The sequence below is a fragment of the Elephantulus edwardii genome, unplaced genomic scaffold (genome assembly GCF_000299155.1).
Source record: "Elephantulus edwardii isolate Elephantulus edwardi_28Jun2011 unplaced genomic scaffold, EleEdw1.0 scaffold00119, whole genome shotgun sequence".
In the NCBI taxonomy this organism is placed as follows: Eukaryota; Metazoa; Chordata; class Mammalia; order Macroscelidea; family Macroscelididae; genus Elephantulus; species Elephantulus edwardii.
Window position 1 is genome coordinate 5,400,771 of NW_006399869.1, and position 25,706 is coordinate 5,426,476.

The 25,706-nt window shown below is 34.3% G+C and overlaps 1 protein-coding gene across 1 annotated transcript in view; it reads left to right on the plus strand.

The window, feature by feature from the left end:
* Positions 1-25,706, plus strand: part of FSTL5 (follistatin-like 5) — a 1,151,716-nt gene that overhangs the window by 92,182 nt on the left and 1,033,828 nt on the right. The window contains exon 2 of the mRNA XM_006892774.1: positions 15,850-15,880. Coding sequence (XP_006892836.1) covers positions 15,850-15,880 — 31 coding nt within the window. The remainder of the gene's footprint in view (positions 1-15,849; positions 15,881-25,706) is intronic.

Below are 25,706 nucleotides of genomic sequence, written 5' to 3' on the forward strand. Positions count from 1 at the left end.
AATAACCCAATTGAAAAATGGGCACAAAATATGAACACTTTACCAAAGAAGACATTCAAATGGCTGACAAATACATGAATACATGTTCAAAATCCCTAGCTCTAAGAGAGATGCAGATCAAAACAATTATGAGATATCATAAGAATAACAAAATTTAACAGATCAGCAAACAGCAAATGCTGGTGAGGTTGCAGAGAAACTGGAACCTTTATTCTCCTTTGGTGGGCGTGTAAAATGGTACAACCACTATGGAAGGCTGTATGGCGCATTCTCAAAAAGTTGCAAATAGAAAAACCATTTGACCCAGCAATTCCATTACCGGGAATATTCCCTAAAGAAACCATAACTGCCTCCCAGGCTGATATTTTCATACCCATGTTTATCGCAGCTTTGTTCACAATAACAAAGAGTTGGAAACCTAAGTGCCCATCAACAAATGCATGGATAGAAAAGCTGTGGTATATTCACACAATGGAATACTATGCCGCATTGAAAAACAAGAAACTCATGAAATATTATACAAAATGGGTGGCCCTGTCGGACATTATGTTGAGTGAAGTATCTCAGTCACAAAAGGACAAGTGCTGCATGGTACCACTGTTGTAAAATAAAGACCTTTTTAAATAGGAAAATTGCTTACATTTAATTTTGAGGGGTTCTAGGTGTAGAACACATGAATTTTCCATAGACAATTTAATTCCTGCCTTTGTTTATGGTCATGTGTAATCATAATGGCAAGAATCTACTGTTGTATCTGTCATTATCACCATTCTCTGGGAGTTTCCATGCACCCTCAAATTATGATTATGGGAGCATGAAAGGAAACTATAATCTACTATTAATGATACTTAAAAGTAGCCAATGTACGGAATAAACTTATACTTTCTAACAAATGATCTCTGGTGTACTAGGGGTAAAAAGTTGTGCTGCAATCCCAAGACATGCAGTTTGAATTCATTCGCTATTCCGTGGGAGAAGGTTGACTAATCTCCTTCCATATGATTTACCACCTCAGAAAACCTACTGGAGAGTCAGCTATGCATTGATTCCTTCTCCAAGGCAAACAATAACAACAATCTGGTTCCTAGGAAATGTGTGCATATATTAACTGTTTTATAACTGATTAGGAATTCTGTTTTTTTTAAATTCTTTTATTTTTTCCTACAACTTGGCTTAAAATAAAATTGTTTTATAAATGCCACAGACTTTTTTGCTTTTCCTTTATAAAATTTTGAGTGAAAGTTTAGAAATCGTATTTTGTTTTCATTCAATCATTCATGGATTTTTTATTTTATAAAAAATGTTTTTTAAATATAATTGATACGAAGTCCTCATCAAAATTTTCTTCTTGTATATTTCACTTCTCTTCACCCAACTTATCTCTTTTGGAAAATCTCTTTATTTAAAAGAATCTTCTTCAAAAACCCACCACCAGCTCAAATTAATTGCCTGGTTATAATTAATTGCATATTCCATATTGCAGATAATAGTGTTTTGCATAAACACATATTCAATAAAAATATTTATTGTTAACCTTTTACAAAATGTGTACTACTAGAGAACTCAAAAAGTCTAATAACTCTAAACCTGCTGCTGTCAAATAGTTTTTTACACCTAGTGACAGATTACAATTCCCCCCCACGGTTTCTGAGTCTATATAATCATTTTAGAAACAGACTATCACATATTTTCCCTATGAACAGCTGTTGATTCAGAACTGACATTTCCATTAATAAATGAGCATATAACTACTGGGACTCGAGGGCTTTTCAAGTTAAGGCATATGTATATTAAATCATTTAAAATTTAAAAATTTTAGAAATTTAAAAACTAAATCATTAGATCCAGTAATGATTATTACTTATGGAGGAGTTACAGACTTAATAAATTATAAGTCCAGTTCTTGAGGAGAATAAATATAAAATGAAAGAAATGCTAATGTCACTTCCTGCATTTTGTACATTATATAACATGATTAATTTTTATGATAAAAATTATAATTTACAATTTATATAGTCTTTCCATTTATATTAAATCCTTTAGTGAACTGTTTTGAGAATACCATCATTAGTTTTCACACTAAAAAAATACACTGCAAAAACCAAAATATTATTTGGAATATTTATTTCATTTCTCTGGCTCTTCATAAATAATTTTAACTATAATACTAAACAGAGCATAAATTTTCTTCTATACCTAAGTTTACATAACTTTCATGAATATATTTTGAGTTAGGCTAATTATTCAGATTTTCCCCTGAATAACTTTTACGATAACATAGAAAGGACATAAAACCTATATAAAATATTTTTATCAATATTAAGATATGACATCTCCATTTTCTTCTTACTGAAAAATGTTGTAAGGAATATTCAGAAATTAGGAAAGTATATTTTAAAAATAGCCCCTTATTTATCCTGAATATTTTTAAAATGGAATGTTGTTTATTATATATAGCTTTAAAAAAAGTAAAAATTAACTTAAAGTGTAAGTTTATAAACATAACTTATTTTTAGGTGTAAGCTGATTGGTTGTTTTGGTTTAATTAACAATGAAATGTAAACTGTTTGATTAGCAGTTGTAGGCTGAAAGACTCTTATTTAAACCTATCAGGACATTCTGAATGGGACTTTGTGATTAAAAGTTAGTCGGGACTGAAGACTTGTGGCCCTCTGGCCTTGTGTGGGGACTGATTTGCCATTAAAGGTAAAAATCAATTGGCAGTTTTTTGTGTTTGGAGAGAACATTGTTCAAATTGATACAGTACTTGTCTATCAGTTTACTGTATTGAGATAACTTATAGGTTGCTTTGATACTGAAATTTGTACCACTGGCTTGTCAAAGAATCAAAGACTAGAGCCTTTGATGTGGAATATGCTTCAAGTCAGAAAACAGAAATCCTCACAAATGAAACAATTAGTAATATCAGGTTAAATGGTTAAACATTGAGGTTGTTAATGTTTTTAATTGTACATGTATCCGAAATCAATAGTCGTGGTGGTGGTGGTGGTTGTATGACTCAGAGCAACCCTATGAACAATAGAGCTGAACTATATGCCATCATCATAATCTATGACACACTCATGTTCATTCCTATAACAGTTAAGAAACAAAATATGTGATAGATTATGAAAATCTATCTAGTATTTCTTTAAAATACTAAACAGCAAGGATGTTAGTTTAATGATTAAGCTGCATTTAATCTAAGCCACGGTATTTTCAATTGGTTTGTAAACATCTAAAAGTTGGATAATGTATACAGAAGACCAAAGAAGAATTCATGCTTTTTAATGTGATGTTATTGAAATTATTGAATTTACCATAGATCTGACAAAAGAACAAATAAATTTCTTATAAGAAGGGAAACTAGAGTGCTAGTTAGAGGCAAGGATGATAAAACTTCATCTTACATCTTTTTGGCTTGTTGTCAAGAGGGACTAGCCCTTGGAAAAGAAAGAGCATTCTGATAAAGGCAGAAGGCCAGTGGAAAAGAGGAGTATCTTAACACAGATGGAATTACATATTAACTATAAGAGTTGGCTTGAGCATTGTAGATCTTTTAGGATGGGGCAGAATAGGGCAGGATTGTTGATAAAATTGCTATGTTGTTGTTTGCTGTAGAGTTGACTACAACCTATTGTGACCCTATGCACAATAACTAAGAACTCTGCCCTATCCTGAGCAAAAGTTATTATCTGGCACATCTACCTCCATTACCCCAGATACTGTCCCAATCTATCTCATGCAGGATCTTCCCATCCTACACTGTCCCTCAACCCTTTCAAGCATGATGTTTTTCTCCAAGGACTGGACACTCCTCACAACATGTCTAAAGTAGGTGAGATGAAGCCTAAATATCCTTGCTTCCAAGGAGCAACTTCTTTCCATCCTCTCTAAGACATACCTGTTTGTTCTCTTGACAGTCCATGGTATGTTTAATACTCTTCTCCAGCACCACAACTCAAAGGCGTCAGTTGTTCTTCTGTCATCATTAGTCACTGTCCAGCGCTCTCTCTCTCTCTCTCTCTCTCTCTCTCATGCTTAACAAGTAATTGTGAAGACCATGGCCTGGATCAGTTACACATTAGTCTCTAAATAGACATTGTACTTGGCAGAGATCTCTGACCTAGGAGTTCAATAGATGGTTTCCATGAGTCAAAAGAGATTAAGTGACCATGGGTTATATGTGTGCAACATCTTATTGATCATGTTTTAAAAAGTCTGATGACACTGTCAATAGTGTGTTGAACAACTAAAGATATGCCATGTATCTCTCACTCCAAATCCACAAACTTGTCTGTTGAAGAAAGATGGGAAGTTTCCTCCTGTTATTATTATAGCCATAAACAACTGGTGGAGGGTCAGTATGGGTTGGAATTAACTCAATATAGACATCAATTTACTTCAAAGAAAATTGTTGATGTGGATTCAAAGCAATATTATTTTCTATAAATTATCTCATTTTCATTTACTATAAACTCATTTGTGTCTTTAAATATTTCCTTCATATTAAAAATTGTGAATTTATAACAGAGTATATTCAGTATTTTAATAAAGCACTGCATTCACTTTTTTAAGTATCATGAGTTAAATTTTATTTTTTTTCAGCACATGGTAAACCTAAACCTTAATGTGATTGTGTATCCTTCATAATATCCCATATCATAAATTTGGAGTAAATGAAAAATTATAAAAAGGCAAGAATAACATTCCTTCTTGAATTTATATATCTAAAATATTATTGCTTATTCTCAATTCAACTAAAGAAGCTATGTTTGAAGAATGGAAATATGTTTGTAAAGGAAAGATTATCCAATGTACTTGGAAGAAGATTGAAAACAACCTACATCTGAATGTTCTTTTAAAATTCTTTTGTTCTTAACAGTACTGGCTCAGGTATGCTAATTTTCTAGGTTACATGGCCTTATTGTAGCAAGTGGTTAGTGGGTCGATTCTAATTCATAACGACTTCATATGTGCAGAGTAGAACTGTTCCATAGGGTTTTCAAGGCTGTGACCTTACAGAAGTACATTTCCAGGATTGTTTATCAAGGTACCTCTTGTGAATTCACATGGGCAACCTTTAAGTTGGTTAGTCAAAGGTTTAACCAACTGTGTACCACAACACTTAATTGTGTGCTATTTTATCAAGCTAAATCAAATACACATGGGAAGGAGAAAAATGAAATATTTTCCTCATTCATTATTGGTCAAGAAATTCAGTATATACAATATATTCCCTTACTTTCTATATACAATATAGATTTTCCCCCATATACTTATTTTTTAAATAGAGGATCAATTTATTGAATCATAGGACTAAACTTCATTCTGATATTACTCTCAATGAGATGTTTACAACATTCCAAGCATTGATCACTGAGCACATAATAAGCAATCGACAAGCTTATTAAAATATGCATCAGTGGAATTTTATGCACTGGAATGCTGACATTTTCTTAAAGTGATTTAACTTTATCAGATGTTGTGATTATTGCTATGTGCTACCAAATTGAGCATAACTCATAAAGACCCTGGGATCTTAACCTCGCCCTATCCTATGCCATCCTCACAATCTCTTACATCCTAAAGTCCATTCTGCAGTCACTATTTAAATTCATTTGTTTGAAGGTCTTACTCTGTTATACTGTCCCTCCATCTTCTTAAGCATGATGTCCTACTCCAAGAAAGAGTCTCTCCTAACAACATGCCCAATGTATGTGATAAAAAAACTTTCTCATCTTTGCCCCCAAGGAACACCCTGGTTGCACGTTCTCCAAGAGAATTCTGTTTGTTCTTTTGGCAGTCCATGGGATATTCAGTACTCTTTTCCAACACCACAACTCAAAGCCATCAGTTAATTCTTCCATCATCCTTTTCATTGCCCATCTCTCAGATTCATGACAAGTGATTGGAAAGTGATTGAATCAGGTGCACCTTAGTCCTCAAACTGACATCACTACTCCTCAATAATTTGAAGAGGTCCCTGACTACAAATGCAATACTTCTCTTGGTCTCCTGACTGTTGGTACCAAGTATATTGGGTTCCTAAATATTAGATCCACCTTGTTACACTTGGAGTTGTCATAAGTCAAACATTAACTCATAGGCTATTCTTTCCCCCATTGCCAGTACCACCCCAAAGCTATTGAATTTATCATGTTGGTTATTTAAGTGTTTCATATACTATATTGTAGAATTGTGTCTTTTGCTGTTTTGTTTTGCTCTGTTTTTAATTCCCTCTTCTGAACACATTCTTTTCTAACATTAATCATGGCAGTTGCATTGTGTATTAGCCTTCTTTTATTCCTCGGCTCGGTTTTATGGAGTCTATACTTGTGTAAGTGATGTAGTGCTTTGGGATTTTGCCAAGAAAATAGTCATTGAAAGTAAAACATGGTTTTATTATTATTTACCTTTGATATATTGCAAAAATATATTTTTTATTTTAACAGAAGACCATTTTATCAGAATGTCTTAAAAATACTAAAATGATATACCAAATTATACCAACATCTGTTGGCATTCTGTCTTTAGGAACAAGATGTTAGAATGTTTTTCAAATGTATCATCTTTGTGACCACTGAAGAGTTATCAGATAATTAAATTAATTACATTTTCTCTCCACCTCATCCCTAGATAAAAATCAAGATTGATACTTAAAATTTAAAATAATCATTTGAAAATAAAATTGTGGGAAAACTAATTTTCTGACTGAATAATGTAAAATTGAATAATGAAATGATTTGATAACTCACTACTTTGGAATTTCAAAATTAAGGATATGAAAGTTTATAAACACAAGTAAATGAAAAAATTTCTCTAAACTGCACTAAAGATGTCAGACAAAGCTTCAGAAACCTCGCCTCCAAGGGGCAGCCTGGTCTCACCCTCCCTAGGACAAACTTGTTCTACTAAGAGTCCATGATATATTTTCCAGCACCACAGCTCAAGGACATCAATTCTCCTTCAGTCATTCCTAGTAATTGTCCAGCTCTCTGATACATAGCAAATAGTTGCAAAGTTCAGGGCCTGGATCAGACACATCTTAGTCTCTAGACTGACATTGTTGCTCTTCAGTATTTTGGAGAGGTATCTGACAGCCGACTTTCCCAATGTAATTCGTCTTTTTATTTCCTGGTTGCTGGTACCAGGAGTATTTTATGGAGCCAAGCGCACTAAAACTGTTAACAATCTCTATCTTTTCACCATCTATCATGATGCTGCCAATCGCCATAGTGGTGGGAATTTTTCTTTTTTTGATGTTGAGCTTCAATCCATATTGAAGGCTGCAGTCCTTAATATTCTACAGCTAACACTTCAGGTCTTCAGTCTCAGTAGAGTTGTGTTATCTGCATAACACAGATTGTTGATGAGTTAGAAAGAAAATAAAGCACCACAAAGTAAACATATTTACTTCGTTCTATCAAATTTACATAATTCTTACATCCGTGACCTACTTCTTTTACACTTCACACATTAGTGAACTCTGATGGCATAGTCCATAGTGTGTTGCACTGATAATCTGAGATTTGAAAACACAAGCTGTTCTCCTGAGCAGAGATGAGTAATCACCTCTCATTAAGAATTTTAGGCTCAGAAATCCAACCAAGGGTTTATATGATTAGAAATCAACTTGATAGTAAGTTTAAATTTGCCTTTTCTTGTTAAATGTGAGGCCATGGCCGACTATATATAAACACTAAAATACATTGTCTAATTTTATTTTATATTACAGATTACTTTTTGTATTCAGATTAAAAAGCACATTTTTTTATCAAATTGATTTTTCTCATCATGGTCCCTTGTGTGTGAAAGTAAAACTGTATTCTACATGGTTTTCAGTGGCGAGTTTTTTAGAAATAAATAACCAGATTTTTCTTTCATGAGTTACTTATAGTTGAACTTGAACCTTCAACTTTCCACTTACAGATGACTGACTATTGTCACCTGCCAAGGTTTTCTTAAGCAAATAATTTCCATAATTAGCACCAATCAAGAATTCCTTACCTAAACATTTTTCATAATTCAGTCATTCTAGGAAGCTCTGCTGGCCTGTGATAAAAACTGCACTGTAATCTTGATGAGATTTTATTCCATCAGCTACTCTGCAAGACAAAGAATGGGCAATCTTCTCAAGTGCTGTTAAATACCTTTGAAAACCAACTGGAAATTCAACTACCTGTAGCTCCAAATAAATGGCACATAACAACAGTTATCTGTCTTATATTTAAATTTTAGCACCCTTTAGGGAGCTCTGTGTTACAGCCCATGAGAAGTTGCATTGGTAACCAAACTATCCCTCTGTAAATGTGAATTCATCAGCTTTTCTGCAGGTCAAAGGAGCAGTCTCTGCTTCTTGTATTTACAGCCTTCGAAAATAATGAAAGATCAACTCTAATTTTAGTTTTCGTCTGTATGGTGATGAATTTGAGGTTTTGTTTTCGTGTGTGTGTGTGTGTGTGTGTGTACGTGTGTGAGGCATTTGCCATGTCTTAGAATTGGAGGAATAATGAAATGTGTCCATTACACATTGTGCTTGCCAAAAACAGAGGTCTTAAAATACTATTGGTAAAGCTTGAGGATTACAGCTTTCAGTATCTATTACCTTTTAACACAAAGGAAAAATTATAAACTTTTAAACTGTATTAGAACATCATGATAAAGACACAAAATTAAATTGTGAAGAATTCCAACTTTTTGGATCTATTATTCATACCCATATACTCTTCAGTCTCTAAGTCAAATGCCATTTTGCATTTGGAAAATCTACTGCAACAGATCTCTCTAAAATGTTAAAAAGCAAATATGTCACTTTGAAAACTAAGATGCACCAGACCCAATCCATGACATTTTAAACACTCATCTCAATATCAAGGAAACAGAAATCTTCACCACTGGACCAATAGGCTTCATCATGATAAATGGAGATTTGCCTATTATTTCATTTCATTTGAATCCACAATAACTTACACAGGGTAACAGAATTCAAGAGATCAAATAATACACTACTATATTAGGCAAATCTGCCAAGACCTCTTTAAAGTTCTAAAGAACAAAGTGCCACTTTAAAGCCCAGTGTGCACCTGACCCAAGCAAGGATATTTTCAACTGTTTCATAAGCACACAGAAGTTGAACAATGAATAAGGAATATTGAGGAAGATTTAATGCATTTGCACTGTAGTGTTGCTATGGAGTATTGAATATTCTATGTACTGTCAAAAGAACAAGGAAATTTACCTTGAAAGAAATATAATCAGGGTGCATCTTAGAGGCAAGCATCCAAAACTTCATCTTTCTTACTTTGGGCATGTTTTTAGGAGCCATCAGGCTCTGTAAAAAATATCATATTGGGAAAAGTTGATGTTTAGCAAAGGAGAGGAAGATCCTTAATGGAATGCATTGACACAGGGATTCAAACAGTTGCTTGAACATGGTAGAGCTCACGAAAATATTTCAGGTTAGGCAAGGTTTTCATCTATTGTTCATAGGTTCACCATGAGTCTTCTTGACTCAATGATGCCTAACAAAAATCACAATATATGTATAGGAAAGATGACCAGTGATTAAGATAGCCTAACCAATAGGTGCTGCTTTAAAAATATAATATTGCTGAAAACTGTTGAATATATCAGAAGACCAGCCGGAAGAGCAAATAAGTCGGCCTTGGAATAAATATAGACAGAGTGTTCCCTAGAAGTAAAACTTGTGAGATTCAAGTTCATTTATATTGATCCATTATCAGAAAGAATCAATTTGTAGAGAACAATAATAAAGTGGGAGTCATTGATAGAACAAACGGCCTTAAGTTGCATAAATTAACACAGTGACTGCAAAAATGGACTCAAAGTTAGTAACAATGTGAGGGTGACAGTAGAGGGCATTGCTCATTCTGTTGTACTTGGGGTTACTATTAATAGGAACCAACTCATGACATGTTTCAAAAAGAAACTTTTTCCTTAATTTAATGCCGATTTTAATTCTAAATCTTATGTCACAATACAAGTTCTTTCTCTGAAGTCAATGATTTATCCGATATCATTTGGTCTGTAGTTCAGAACTATATTATACTTAACCCTACAACAGAAGACTACATTATGTGAAACATTCCTGTTAAATAGTATGGTTACAAGGATCTAATATTCCAGGCTTTCTGAGCTTTTTCATATACTTTTTCTAACCTTCATGTTGTGTTTTAATTTTTCTTCTTTTTTTTCTTGTGCTTCCCCCAATATTTAGTTCTAGATCATTCGAATCTGCCATATTTTTTTATAATCAGTACTGAATGGCCTGTACATACTCTAGCAACTTCTAAATTTATATGTCTTGTTCACATATCTCCCTTGAGTTACAGACATTGCAACCATCTGCCATTTCTGTATCCCAGGTGGATATTCAAAGTTATTTTAGTGTTAAAATCTTCAAAAGCCATCCTTTAAAAAGTGAGAGTTTATTTGTCTTAATTTAAAACTGGATATTTTAAGATATATTTAAGTTGGTTTGTTGTTATTTTTTTACTATTTGCATGCACATTCACTTTATGTAAATGAATTTTTTGTGAATTTTACTTCTCAAGTTAACTAAATGAGAATCTTATACCTGGATTAATAATCTGATGGATGGTCATAGACTAGATAGTCTGTAATGGAAAACAATGAGACACATAATGATTCCATATTAGAGCATAAGATTTCTCCAAAATATCTCTTGGCTGTAATTCTGCTGAAAACAGATTGCCAGGACATTTCTTCTACGGAACCACTGGGTGAGTTCAAAACTCGCACATTTGGTTAGTAGCTGTTTGAAAACTCTTTGTTCTTCCCAAGCTAATGTTAGATAAATAGAAGACGGATAGATACACAATAAAAACATAAACACATACATGCGTATATAATATATGCATCAGATCTACATATATGAATACAAATTTGCCTGCATGTATAGATGTCATTTCATAAAACCTATCAAAAGTTCTCACTTTTCATATCTCCTGTCCTATCAGCAACATTTGAAAGAGTTGATCAATTATCCTTAAAACACAGATATTCTTTTTCATTGACATTCAAATACTGTAGGCCCTACTTTTTTCCTTTCGCTTCTCAAACCATTCTTCAATATTTCTGCACTGTAGTTTTTAAAACTGGAACTCTTAGTTTATTTCATGCACCCTACCCCTTTGGTGACTGTTTTGGTTTTTTAACTTTTTGTTTGTTTTCATAAAATAATTCATTTACACTGTGTTTCCTTTATATACATTGAACTCCATGTAATCTCTCATTTAAATTATAGTTCACAAAAATACTTGTTTTCACTGCATCCCATATAATTAATTAACACTAATCTATGCCAATTATTATAGCATTTTTTTCAAGTCACTGTTGAATCTTTCCCATTCCCTCACTCTTGACCCAAATCTATCCATTAAACTCTATTAATCTAGTTATTTCCACCCTACCTTCCCATTTTGGACATTTATATACACTTTATTAGTTATCCGTCTATTTTTACAATAATATTGTAATACACTATTTGTCTTTACAAGACTTAGTTCACTCATCATAATGCTCTCTAGACTTTTTCATATTGTATAATATTTTGTGAAATCACTCCTCTTTAATGCTGTATAGTATTTCATTGTACAAATATGCCACAATTTCTCAATTCTCTGTTGATGGGCATTTGACCATTTCCATATTCTAGCTATTATAAATAATGCTGCTATAAACATGTGGCTATGTAGGGTAGAATCGGAACCGACACATAGCTGATCCTCTGGTGGGTTTTCAGAGGCAGTTAATTGCACAGGAGGTATTTACCATCCTTCTCTTGTGGAGCAGCTGGTAACCTCAAACTGTGTGCCTTTGGTATTGCAGCATAGCTTCTTGCCACGAGGCCACCAGAGCTCCTTAGGTGTACATATTTCCATTCCTGTCTCAGGGCACAACTTCAAACCCGTTATACAACTTATATCTTAACTATAGTACCTAATATCATCGTCTGCTTGTTGTTATTGTTAGGTGCTTTTAAATCAAGTATTATTTGTAGCAACTCAAACAGCTTTGAACCTGTCTTATCCTCTGCCATCCTCATTATTTCTAACATGCTTGATCCCATTGCAACATTTACTGGGTTAATCCATTTTGGTTAGGTTTTCTCTTTTGCTAGTCCTCCACCATTTCCAAGCATGATATCCCTCTTCATGAATAGCTTTCCTTAACAATATACTAAGAGCATGTGAGATGAAGTTTCACCATCTTTGGGTTTTAAAGACACTCTGGATGCACTTTTTCCAAGACATATCCATTTGTTCTTTGGTAGTCTATGGGATAGCCAGTACTCTTCTCCAAAATCATAACTCAAAGGCATAAATTCTACTTTTGGTATACTTATTGATTTTCTAGTTCTCCAATGTATAGCAAGTAATTGAAAAGATCAGGACCTAAATCACTTAAGGGATTTACTCACCTAAGTCTTGTAGCTGACCTGCTCAATGCAATATATCTCCTAATCTCCTGACTATTGGTGTCAAGGATATTGATTGTAGATCTAAGCAACATGAAATCCTAGACTACTTCAGATCCTGTGGCAAGAATTGTTGTTTCCTCCTTAAAATCTGCATAATACCGTTTGTTGATAAGTCTTTCTACAATTTTGATGCCACATTCCTCTTCATAATGTCCAGCTTCTTAAATTATTTGCTCAAGATAAAAATCAATTTGGTATTGGGGAAAGATTCATCCCTGGCACACAGATTTCCTGATTTTAAACCTCACAATTTTCCATTGTTTCATTCAGACAACAGATTCTTGGTCTAGGTATAGAATTAATATGAGCACAGATCTGGATTTCCCAGAAAACTATATTTGTTCCTCAACCATCTTCCTTGTGTTAGTGACAATTCTATTCTTCAGTCATTAAGGACATACATCTTCACCACATTCACGTATGTTCTTTTCTCATCCAATTTTCAATCTGTTACCACATCTTCCTAGGTCTAACTGTGTATTTCAATTCCACTATTACAACAGTTTTATGCTATCGTCACTATTTATCTTGGCTATCATTAATCCACCTGTCTTTTTTCTGTCCTCTTTTTAAACTATTTACTATATAGGTGATGATTTGTTCACCCCTTCATTCAGTATTTTCTAAGCAACCTCAAAGTGAAAACACAATTCCTAATATATTAATCCCATATATTTGGTTTCAGTAGTCTTCAAAATTATATTTCCAACTAACTTCCCTTTGTCCAATCCTGTCTAGTTACACAGGTGGCATTTCATGATGGTTCTAAGAACTCTTGTACATTTGTATTTTTTTTCCTCCTGGAACATTTTACCCTGACATCTGCATATCTTATTCTCTTACATAATTCAAAATTATACTAACAAAAAGGCATTTTTTGAGTATGATCCTATGCAAAAGTGCAGTTGCTCAACACTGACACAGCTACTTCTGTGGTGTAACTCTTTTCTAAATAGAAGTTTTGTCATTAAATATTCTCCATAAGGATGTACCTTTTTTCTGTTTTGTGCACTTATGTAGATTCATCATCAGAAACAGTGTGTGACACATAGAAATATTGAATATGCTTAAAAATTGAATGACTGACATGGAGAATGAATGACATGGAGAAGAGAACATAAGAAAAGAGAGGGGAAAGGAGAGGAGGGGAGAGAGCAAGGGTGGAGAAAGAGGAGAGAGAGAAAGAGAGAGTGAGGAAGGGAAGAAAAAAACAAAGAGACAAATTTTATTTTCTTACTAGAAGATACCCCTTAAAAACTTCTTTCAGAGAGCTCTGGTGGCCTAGTGTCAAGAAGCTGCACTGGAATCCCAGAGGTTTGAATTCACCAGGTGCTCTGCTGGAGAAGGAGGGACAATCTCCTCCTATACCAGTCAGATCCAATTTGATGGTACACACATAAAAAATAAAAAATAAAATAAATTTAAAAAATGTTTATTTTATTATTGTTTTTAAATTATATGTTTAAAAACAAATGAGTTCTATAAAATGTTATACAAATACTCCTAAATGAAAGTAAATCAGGACTAAAACAAATGTACAGACTTAAAATCTCATAAAAAAATGCCATTTAGTCAGCTTTTTCAATAATGGCACATTTACCTATATTGGACTCTGAGATTAATATCTGCAGCAAAATAAACTCTTCATATTTTACTATGCTACCAAAAATTATTGGCATTCACACAAAAATTACAATATATTTGTAACGATATAGTTTCTATTTTCATTTGATATGTATTTTTTAATTATTTTCAGTATGAGACTTTAAAACTTTGGGGTTGTGTTGTTTTGCAATTTGCATTTCATGGGTATTACTGCTCCTTCCCCCAAGAGCAAGTGTTTTGAGCTTTTGCCTAGGGTAGAATTCTGCTAAAAGGTGTTGATTTAAAACCCTGCAGAGCCCTTAGCAATGAATATTCCTTGAATGATACAAAATCTTTTGTCTATACGCTGAATTGAACAAATGTGCTGTGATGCTGCATATTTTTCCGTAGTCTTGTCACATACCATAATGGTTGCCCATTAAGTACAATGTTTGGATGAGCTTCCAAATTGATTTACGCAGGGAATCAGGGGTGGCATCCACTCCCTAAACTAGTTGCCTCTGGAAACTATACAAACTCTCTAAACTCTACAAATGATGGTAGTTATTGGACAGAGTCCTGTATAGAAATGATGTTAGTTATAGAACAGGGTCAGCTCTTTTGTGCAAAACTTACTCTCAGTCGCATTCAACTTGATGACACCACCACTGCTAAATTTAATTAGTGCTGTTATATCTGGAGGAACACTCTTCCACTTTGTACATCCTTTGTCAATGTGCAGTATGAAGTAACCTGGGTTGCTGTGATGCTGAACCTTATACCACTGGAGTATCAAATACCAGAATGAATTCCCAATGTTGACAGTGTTTGGTGTAGCTTCCAGTTGTAAAGCAGATTTGGAAGCAGGAGTGGCATCCACTTCCTAAACCACATGCCTCTGGAAACTCTATGAACTTGGAGAAATGATAGTTATGTAAAGGCATTAGTCTTTTGTTCATAGAGTCACTCTGAGTGGAACTCAACAGCAATCAACAACAACAACATGAGACTTTGAAATGTAGATCAAACAAATTGTGCTTGAGTATTAATTGAAAGGTTATAAACATCTACTTAAATACTTGAGAAGGAGTCAGTTTTATGAGGTTGTGTAGTAACTACTAAGGTAAATGTCAGATTAAAAGATCCAGCTGTCTAGTTAGAGTTGATTCTGCCACATTAAGAACTATTCTCCAATGTTAGTATATGTATATGTAGTCTTTTAGTTGTTCATAGGATATAAAAAGTCATTAAAGAAATAATAGAATTGTTGTCAACTTCAGCCTTGGAGAAGTGATACAGGGCCCAGTTCTCTTGTAAAGTGATAGTTTTTGTCATTAATTTGGTGAAATCACTACTTTGCTTCTTCTTAAACTTTCCTATCAACAATTTATGATTAGTGCAAAACTACTGAGAACAATTCAGGAGACATATTTTAATATCTGTTGAAATTAAATAAAATAGTCTAAGGAAGTAGAGAAACAGCATTATTTGTTTATGTATATTTATATATTGACTTTTTAGAAAAATATTTGTTTACTAAGAGTAATTACTACTTCTGTGGAAACATTTTTACGTGAGTGTTTTTAAAATAAGGATTGTATTAAAATGCCTCCTGGGTGTTTGTACATCTAAACATTTTGACAAGTTTGATAACCTTTTAATTACAAAAATACTTAAGAAAAAAATGTAAATCAGATACTTGCAGATTTTAATACATTTCTATGTTTTACTTCCAGCAGGAAAAAAGTCAAGAGAGCTCAAGAATCAAAGGTAAGAAATGGATGTTATAAAATTATACCTAAGTTTGGCAAGCTCTGGTGCCCTAGTGGCTTCTTAAGAAGCTATGCTGCAGTCCCAGAGGTGAGCGGTTTGAATCCACCACATGCTTTGCTGGAGAAGAAGGGGCAATCCCCTCCTGTATCAGTCAGATCCAATTTGACGTGCACACAAAAAAACTGAAAAAAAAAAATCTAATTTGATAAAAATACAGGAAAAAATATTTTTTACTCTTTTGAAAATAAAATCAAATGAGAAAATAATGACAAATTAGAATTTTCAATAGGAAATTTAAATAATTGAAAAACTTTTGATAATTCTCCAAGAGATGGAAAATTCTAGAGTCAGATGTTCTTTCAATAGTGTTCTTGAGATCTCCAATAAAATATTCTGTTTAATTCCTAGATATCTTTGATGAAAATTTTCCATAAGGCACTTAAAGTATGAGTATACTGTAACATTTACAAATTGGCTGATACATTTTTCAAAATATTTCATGAAAAGCCCACTATTTAATCATTTTCATCCCATTATATTTTTTCTTAACAAATTAAAAATATATATGTGTATAGTAACATTAGAGAATAGTTCTTACTATGGCAGAATCAACTCTAATTAGAGATTTTGTTGTAGTTATATGCTGTCTAATTGAGGGCTACTTATTGCTGATCCTTCAGCAGGTTTTCAGAGACAAAAATTGTGTGAGAGGATATTACTCATCCTTCTTTTGCAGAGAAGCTGGTGGATTAGAACCTTGTGTCTTTGAGATTGCAATGTGTCTTCTTAGCCCTAGGGCTGTAGAGCTCCCTCTGACTAGACACAAGGGGAATGTTTTCTTGTAAGAGGCATTCTTAAGTTTTGAAGTTACTTGAGATAATGAACCCCTAAGCCTGAAATCATCAAGGAGACATTATTAATATATACTGCTGCTGATTTTAATAACAGAATTTGAGAGATGTGCATTATTTCACAAGTCCCTAGTGTCTCCATTCAAGTGTAGACTCTTTGACACTTTTTGTCTAGTTCTATGGAGCCCTTCCTCCAGTTGTTGAAGGATGAAGACTGATAACATAGTCTTCCTCTTTTATTAACATTCCTTTTTGTTATTTTTGCTTAGTAATACATGTTTCTAGAATTTGATAATTCTCTTTTGCTTTTCTCTAGATTTTTGAAAAAATCAAAATAAGTTCTAGAGAAGTCATTAAGCTTGCATATAAAGAACAATTATATTTCTAAAGGTGTCTTGATTAGTGATACTAATTTTGCTTACCTTTAAGAACTTTACATACAATCCATCCGGATTGACTTACATAGTAAATATATTTGTGTTTAGTCATCTCTGTGTGCCTATATTTATGAATAATATGAAAAGATACATTTTCAAATTGTTTTTCTTAGTATAGTTTATTCTAATTATTTATGCCAGACTGCAATTCTAGAGACTCTTGACCTATTCGTGTTCATTTTGGGGCAAACTGAAGTATAACTTGTTATTTTTTTTATGTGAATTTATTAGACTTGTTTATTCTCAAAACATCCATAACAACTGAAAGCTTTATACTTTGTGGTACAAAAGGGAACTCCTATTCCATATTATGCTATGTGATGTTTGTTTAAATGATATATACATTTCAAGCACAGAGTATGCATACCTTTTTAACTTGAAAGTCTCAGTGTCTCAAGTTAATCCTAAATTATATTTGTTATTTTTGTTACAGTAGAAGTTACTTATTGCCAGTCCTCCTTATGCTTTATTGCTTTGGGGTACATAAACCATATCATCTGAAATAGTAGAAATTACATTTTTCAAATTGTTATCTAGGAAAATATTTGTTTTGTAATGTAGTAAAAATTAAGACAATACTTGTCTCTTCTTTGATGATTATTGACATAAAGTTTTGGTGTATTTATATATGTTGTATATTGTCGAGTTGGAACCGACCCATAGGTGACCCTCCAGAGAGAGGCAGATTTTCAGAGACAATATTCCTAAAGAACATACCTCTAGAAACTCAATGAACTTTGATAAATGTAAATTGTTGGCTTCAGGCCTTTTGTTCATAGGGTCACTATGAGTCGTGTTTGATTCAACAGCAATCAACAACAACAACATATATATTCATGTAAATATTTGTAAATAAACATATACATATATAGTTTATTATTCACTGCTTAGAATAGATCAATATTTTTCTCGAATATTTTGAGGAAACATCTTGGAATTTTGTTTCATCGGAATTGTTCAAGGTTATTTAAAGTGTTTCTAAATGTCAATATGTTGGAAGGACACATTTGGGGACATAAAAATAATAGTTTATCCCTAAATATGTGACAAATATTCTGAAATTAAACTATTACACAAACCTTGGCAAGTGATTATTGAAATGTGAGCTATATTCTAACTTGATATTATTATCTAATTCTAAGATAGCAATTCTCTTGACTTTTTGAATAACTGTTAATCTCATTTACTGTAACAGTTTCATAAATAGAACAATTCCACTCACATAAGTATCTCGAAAGGAAACGTTTGATCTCCTAATTTCCTGCATTCTGTGCCTGTTTCTGCTTATAACAGGAATCTTTAAATAATTATACCAGTGACTTCAAATTGTTGTTGTTGTTGTTATGTGCCGTCGAGTCGCCTGCGACTCATAGTGACCCTATGTACAACAGCTCTAAACTCCGCTCTGTCCTGTGCCAATCGCACTGTCTCTGACACTCCCATCCCAATTATCCCAGTCACTGAATCAGTCCACCTCATAGAGGGCCTTCCTCTCCTGCGCCGTCCCTCCACCCTCCCAAGCATGATGTCCCTCTCTAAGACCTGTCTCTCCTCACTACATGTCCAAAATAAGTTAGACGGAGCCTCAGAATCCTTGCCTCCAAGAAGCCACCCGGTTTAACCCTCTCCAGGACAAATCTATTTGTTTTCCTAGCAGTCCATGGTATTCTCAATACTCTTCTCTAGCACCACAGCTCAAAGGCATCAATTCTCCTTCTATCCTCCTTGGTCATTGTCCAACTCTCTGATGTATAACAGGTGATTGCGAAGACCATGGCCTGTATCAGATGCACCTTAGTCTCCAGAGAGACACCACTGCTCTTCAGCACCTTGGAGAGGTCCCTAACAGCAGACTTTCCCATGGCAATGCACCTTTTAATTTCCTGGCTGCTGGTGCCAAAACTGTTGACTATGGAGCCAAACAAACTAAAGCTACAAGTCACAAAGTTTTCTAGTGAATTGAATCTGTTCTGTTCTCTTTGTGCAATGAAACAGAAAACTACGTTCTTAAACATGCAACCATATTTATAATCCATGCTTATTTTCCACATATGTATTTTCTTATCTTATTATAATTTTAAAATACTATCACTGATATGTTTTAATCTGTTGTCATACGGAGAAAAAGAATTAAAAATTTCAGTGTTAAATGAAATGATTGCTCTATTCTATATTCAGGTTTAGTGTATAAATTGCCTACTGTTAAATGAGTACAGGACCCATTAAGTAAATAAATTTGGGGGTTACAATTATTTAATATATTTTCCCATAAATTTATCTCCAAGATTACAGCAAGATAATAAATCCATTCCTAAAAATTTGAATTAAGTTTTTATTCAAAGTACCTGTTTTCTTTGACATTATTCTTTATTAAAAGAAAATATAATATTTCAAAATTATATGTATTAAAATCCTTTGAAAACATAGTACAAAAGTATTAGGGAGAATTTCCTTTAAAGAGTATGTCTAAAACAAGGAAGAGAACAAATGAGTTTCTGCAGTATTTCCCAAGGTAGTTATTTGATTTAGGTAGTTTGCTTACATCTATTTGAGAATTATTTTACAAGAATTTTCCTTGATGAGACAATAATAGTTATAAAGAAAATTCAAATATTTATTTGTTTTATAGATTTTAAAGGCACTGTCAACTTAATGTTTGTACATTGCACTAAATTAATCATTACAGCAAAATGGATCCTATACTTTATGGAATAATTTTATGTTCCAGCATGAGTATCTTTCCCTGCACACCATAAATTAAGTATTGCTTTACTCATTTGCTTACCTCCAAGATGCTATTGACACAGTTCTTTCCACTTTTCAAGAAAATGTTTTTGGCTTTTTCAATAAAAATTATCAAAATAAATATTTTTCTTATATATTTATATACATATTGTTATGTGCCATCAACTCATAGTGACCCTATGTATAACAGCTCTGACACATCTACTTCTATTACCCAAGTCATGGAGTTAATTAATCTTATCCAGGATCTTCCTCTCTTGCACTGTTCCTCCACCCATCCAAGCATGTTGACCGTCTCCAAGGACTGGTCTCTCCTGGCAACATGCCCAAAGTGAGACAGAGCTACAAAATCTTTGCCTCCAAGGAGAATTCTCTCCAGGACAGACGCTTTTGTTCTCCTGGCTCTCCACTCTTCTCCAGCACCACAACTCAAAGACATCTATCCTTCGCCAATCATACTTGGTTATTGTACAGCTCTTTGATGCAAAGCAAGTTAACTGTGAAGACCATGGCCTTCTGTACTAGGTGCATCTTAGTTTGAAGACTGACATCATTGCTCTTCAGTACTATAGAGAGATCCATGATAATAGATTTTCCAATGCAATTTGTCTTTTAATTTCCTAACTGCTGATATCAAGACTGTTGATTCTGGAACCAAGCAAGCTGAAGCTGTTAACAATTTCAATCTCTTCTCCATCTATCATGATGTTGCCAATAGGCCCATTGGTTAGAACTCCCCCCCCCCTTTTATTCTTGATGTTGAACTCCAAACAATACTGAAGGCCACAGTTCTTGACCTTCTGCAGCAAATGCCTCAGGTCATCCTCAGTTTCAACTATCAAGGTTGTGTATTTGCATAATACGGATTGTTTATAAGTATCCCTCCAAGCTGGATGCTACATTTTTCCTCATAGAGCCCAACCTCCTGGATGATGTATTCCACATATAGATTGAAAAGATATGGAAACATGATGTATCCCTTCTATATACCTTCCCTGATTTTGAACCAAGCATTGTTTCCTTGATCTGTTCTGAGGATTGCCTCCTGGTCCAACTACAGGCTTCACATAAGCACAATCAAATGTTCTGGGTTTCCCGTTGTTCTCAGAGTTAGCCACAGTTTGTTGTGATCCATACAATCAAATGCCTTTGTGTAGTCAATGAAACACAGATAGACATCCCATTGGTACTCTCTGCTTTCAGGTAAGATCTATCTGACATTGGCTATAATGTTCCTAGTGCCACAGCCTCTTCTAAACTCAGCCTGTACATGTGGTAGTTCTCAGGTGATGTGCTCTTCTAGTCATTTTTTTATAATTTTCAGCAGGATCTTGCTTACATGTGATGTTTATGATGTTGTTTGATAATTTAGACACTCTGTTGGGTCACCTTTTTTTTGAATGGGAATAAATGTGAATCTTTCTAATCCTTTGGCCAGGTGGTTGTTCTCAGATTTCTTGACATAACCCGATGAGTGCATGCAGGGCAATATTTGTTCATTGAAATAGGCCAATTGATATGTTGTGGTTTCTTGGGGTGTTTTTTTTTTTGTTAATTCCTTCAAAGCATCTTGAACTTCCTCCTTCATGGGCTTTGGATCATATGTTGTTTCATAAAATTCTTCTGTGTCAGCCACGTATTTTTGGTGTAGTGACTCTGTGTACTCTTTCCATTTCCTTTTGATATTTTCTGGGTCATAAAAAATGCTGCTCATAGCATTCCTAAATTCGAGGTTCAAATTTGTTCTCAGTCCTTCAGCTTAAGAGATTCTGAGTGAGCTCATCCCTTTTAATTTTCCAACTACAGCTCATTACCCATCTCTTTAAATACTTTGCTGTGTCTTCACACGCTGTCCTTTGAAATCTTTTGTTCAGCTTCTTGACATTTTTATTTCTTCCCTTTGCTTTGGCTTCTGAGTGCTCTAGTGCAATATTCAGTTTCTCTTCTGATTTCTGTTTTGGTCTTCTTCATCTGTCTTTGTGATCACAATCAAGTGATTAAAACTTTCCAAATTGAATATACCTTTTATGTTAAATATTAACATATAAGTTTCTGTGACATCAAAAGTTGATTACACATTTGCACTCTGAAGACATTATAATTTTACAAAAAAACATTGACCAATGCTTTTATTACAAACATTTCTCTTTACACAGTGTGTTATTCTCTGTATGAGATGTATTGGAAAAGGTAAGAGGTGCAAGTGCTTCCACCATATCCTTCCAACATTCCTTAATATATCAGACAATCAAGGAAAATATATAAAGATTATGGTTAATCAGAATGAAAATATGTGGTTGTATAATGGATGAGTTCAAGAATTATTGTATTAGGGGTGAGAAAAATGTCATGAATCTGATCTGGAAAACAATGTATTTGAATTTTGTAAATAAACTAGTATAATAAAAAATTGTGGTATTTATTCTTTACATTGATATATACTTTCCTTTTTTTAAGTATATACATATACATTTAGGATCCCTTTTGTTTTCCTGCATTATAAACTAATAAGTGAGCTGTTTTGTTGTTGTTGTTGTTGTTGTTATTGTTATGTGCCATTGAGTCATAGATGACTCATAAAGACCCTATGAATGAAAGACTGCAATACTTACATTGCTTACTTACATTGCTTCCCCAAGTTCATACAGTTTCTAGAGGCAAGCTATTTATGAAGTGGATGGCAGTCCGGTTTCCAAGCTTGTTTTAATCAGAGAGCTCCACCAAACACTTGTCCACCATGGGTAGCTATTATCACATTAGACACATCAATGTCCACTTAAAATTTTTATAAACAACACACACATTCATGTATGCACACACACAGAAGTAAGCATTAACTAGATTGTGAGAAAGAATGATGTCAATATAAAGAATAAGGTGTGACTATTCAGACCTTTCAATTATCTGCTGTTTCTGAAAACTGAACAATGAATAAGGACAACAGGGTGGGGGGGTAGGGAAAGAGTTTCTTTGAGTTGTGATGTTGGAGAAATTACTGAATATCCCATGGACTTCCAAAAGAACACATGTTGTTGTTATGTGCAGTCGAGTCGATTATGACTCATAGCGACCCTATGTACAACATCCCTAAACTCTGCTCTGTCCTGTGCCAATCGCACCATCTCTGACACTCCCATCCTGATTATCCCAGTCACTGAATCAATCCACCTCATTGAGGGCCTTCCCCTCCTGCACAATCCCTCCACCCTCCCAAGCATGATGTCCTTCTCCAAGGATCGGTCCCTCCTTACAACATGTCCAAAGTATGTCTTTGAAAAAAATGCACCAGAGGGTTCCTTGAAAGAAAGGCTGAAAGGCTGGCAAAGTTTCGCCTCTTATACTTTGGGCATGTAGTTAAGAGAAGCCCCCTTAGAAAGGCATAGCAAAGTTGGAGGGTCATTCAATAACAGAAAATCCCTCAAAAGGATGGATTGACACAATGTCAGTAGCAATGGGCTTACGTGCTTCATAGATGAGGATGAGAGTACAGGAATGAAAAGGTATCATTTCAGATCCCTTGTTCATGGAGTCACTATGAGTAAGCAGTATTTGACTCAATGGTACTTGGTGACAAAAACAACATGAAGAATAAAGGATTGCAAAATATTATCAGAATATTCAGAGCTCTTGTTGCAAGATAGCCTCACAAAATTGCAGTAAATGATACACTCACTTTCTCAAGCTCAGTTAATTGGTTAGAAACAGTGATTGGCTAGAAATCATCCTTCAGATGCTTATTACGAAAACCATTGAATGTATTGCATGAACAAATGAAAATATAAAACTATAAGATGATAATTCATGTATATGAGTCCCATATGAGCCTCTTTAACTAATTGTTGTATGTCTCTATGTGTGTAAAATACAGTATGCTCTGATATGTAAGTAATAGGTAAATTGACGATCCTTAACATTACATGAAACACAAGAGTCATTATTTTTTAATAGATTTCATTAGTGTATTTTACAATACTATTTTCTTGGTTGTTAGTTTTGAAAGCTATTGCTGAGACAAATAAGAATTTGTAGGTGGCCAAGTGACAAGACGTTGTGCTATAATTCCATAGGTGCAGGGTCAAATCTGCCAGCTTCTCCATGGAAGAAAGATGGCCAGTCTCCTCCTGAGTAATTAACTGCCTCTGAAAACTTGTTGGAGAGTCTGCTATGTGTAGCTTCTGACTTCACAATACACAACAAAGCAACAACATAATCTTTACACATATCCTTAAGAATTTCATACCTAATAAAAAGAATAAAACTAGGAAATGCCAACTAAAACACTGATGGTTTTCTCCTTTGTTTTTGCTAAATCATAATTCTGTACCAACATCAGACTAACAACAATAATTATGTTAAAAGAAAAATAATGTTATTGCATAATGTTATTTCACATAGCTCTTCTGCAATTGCAATTATTATATAGTCGAACAATTCTATTTTCTTTGTACTTGCTTTGTTGTTGCTATTGTTATGTGCCATCAAGTTGCCTCTGACCCATAGCTACCCTATGTATAGCATCTCTAAACTCTGCCCTGTGCTGAACCAATCTCACTAATCCTGACACACCAATCCAATTGCCACAATCACTGTATCAATCCGGGATCTTCCTCTCCTGCACTGTCCTCCACCCTTCCAAGAACGATGTCCTTCTCCAAGGACTGCTCTTTCCTGGCCATGTGCCCAAAGTATGTGAGACTGTACTTCAAAATCTTAGCCTCCAGGAGAGACTTGTTTTCACCCTCTCAAATACAGATTTATTTGTTTTCTTCAGTCCATGGTATGTTCTAGACTCTTCGCCAGCACCACAATTTGAAGACATCAGTTCTACTTCTGTTATCCTTAATTATGTCCAGCTCTCTGATGCATAGGAAGGAATTGCAAAGACCATGGCATGGATTAGGCACACTTTCACATAAGCACAAACAGTTGTTCTGGGATTCCCATTTTCCTCAAGGTTAACCATAATCTGTTGTGATCTACACAATCAAATGTCTTTGCATTGTTATTGTTGTTAAGTGCAGTCAAGTCGCAGGCAATTCACAACGCTTGGGTGCCTTTCATCCTCTCTCCAGGTTCATAGGGTTTCTTGAGGCAAGCTATTATGGAAGTGGATGCCACTCTTCCTTCCAAGCTTGTTTTAATTGGGGAACGCCACCCATCTTTTTGTCTGCATTTGGTAGCCAACCATTAACACATTTGACACATCAGTATCACAGTGTTCAGCCTCACAGCAACCATAAGTGACTGCAGTATGGCAACTTGTACACCAGGGCTATATGAGCTAGAAGAATGCCTGAACAAAACCAATTCATGTCTTTGCATAATCAATGAAATATAGATAGATATCCCTCTAGACTAACATCGTTGCTTTTCAGTACTCTGGAAAGGTCCCTGACAGCAGATTTTTCCAATTGAATTATTTTTTTTTTATTTTTCTGACTTCTGGTATTAAGAGTGTTGATTGTGGCAATATCTCAGTCACAAAACGATAAATACTGCATAGTGCCAATGTTGTAACATAGGACTGACATAGAGGTTGGAGGGGAGAAGACTGAGAAATACAGGATATATTATGTAAACTCCATTGAAACAGATGAGAGAGAGCACTGTTTAAAAGTACCTATGATCAGGTATTATTGTCATGACATGAGTCCAGAATGAAGGCTGCATAGTGGAGTGGTCTTGGGGGAAGGATTGTATAACAGTGAAAGAATTTATCTTTTACTTTTCAAAGAGAAGATCAAACTGGGGTGGAGAGGTAGGCAAGGAGAAAAGTGCAACAGTGTATGA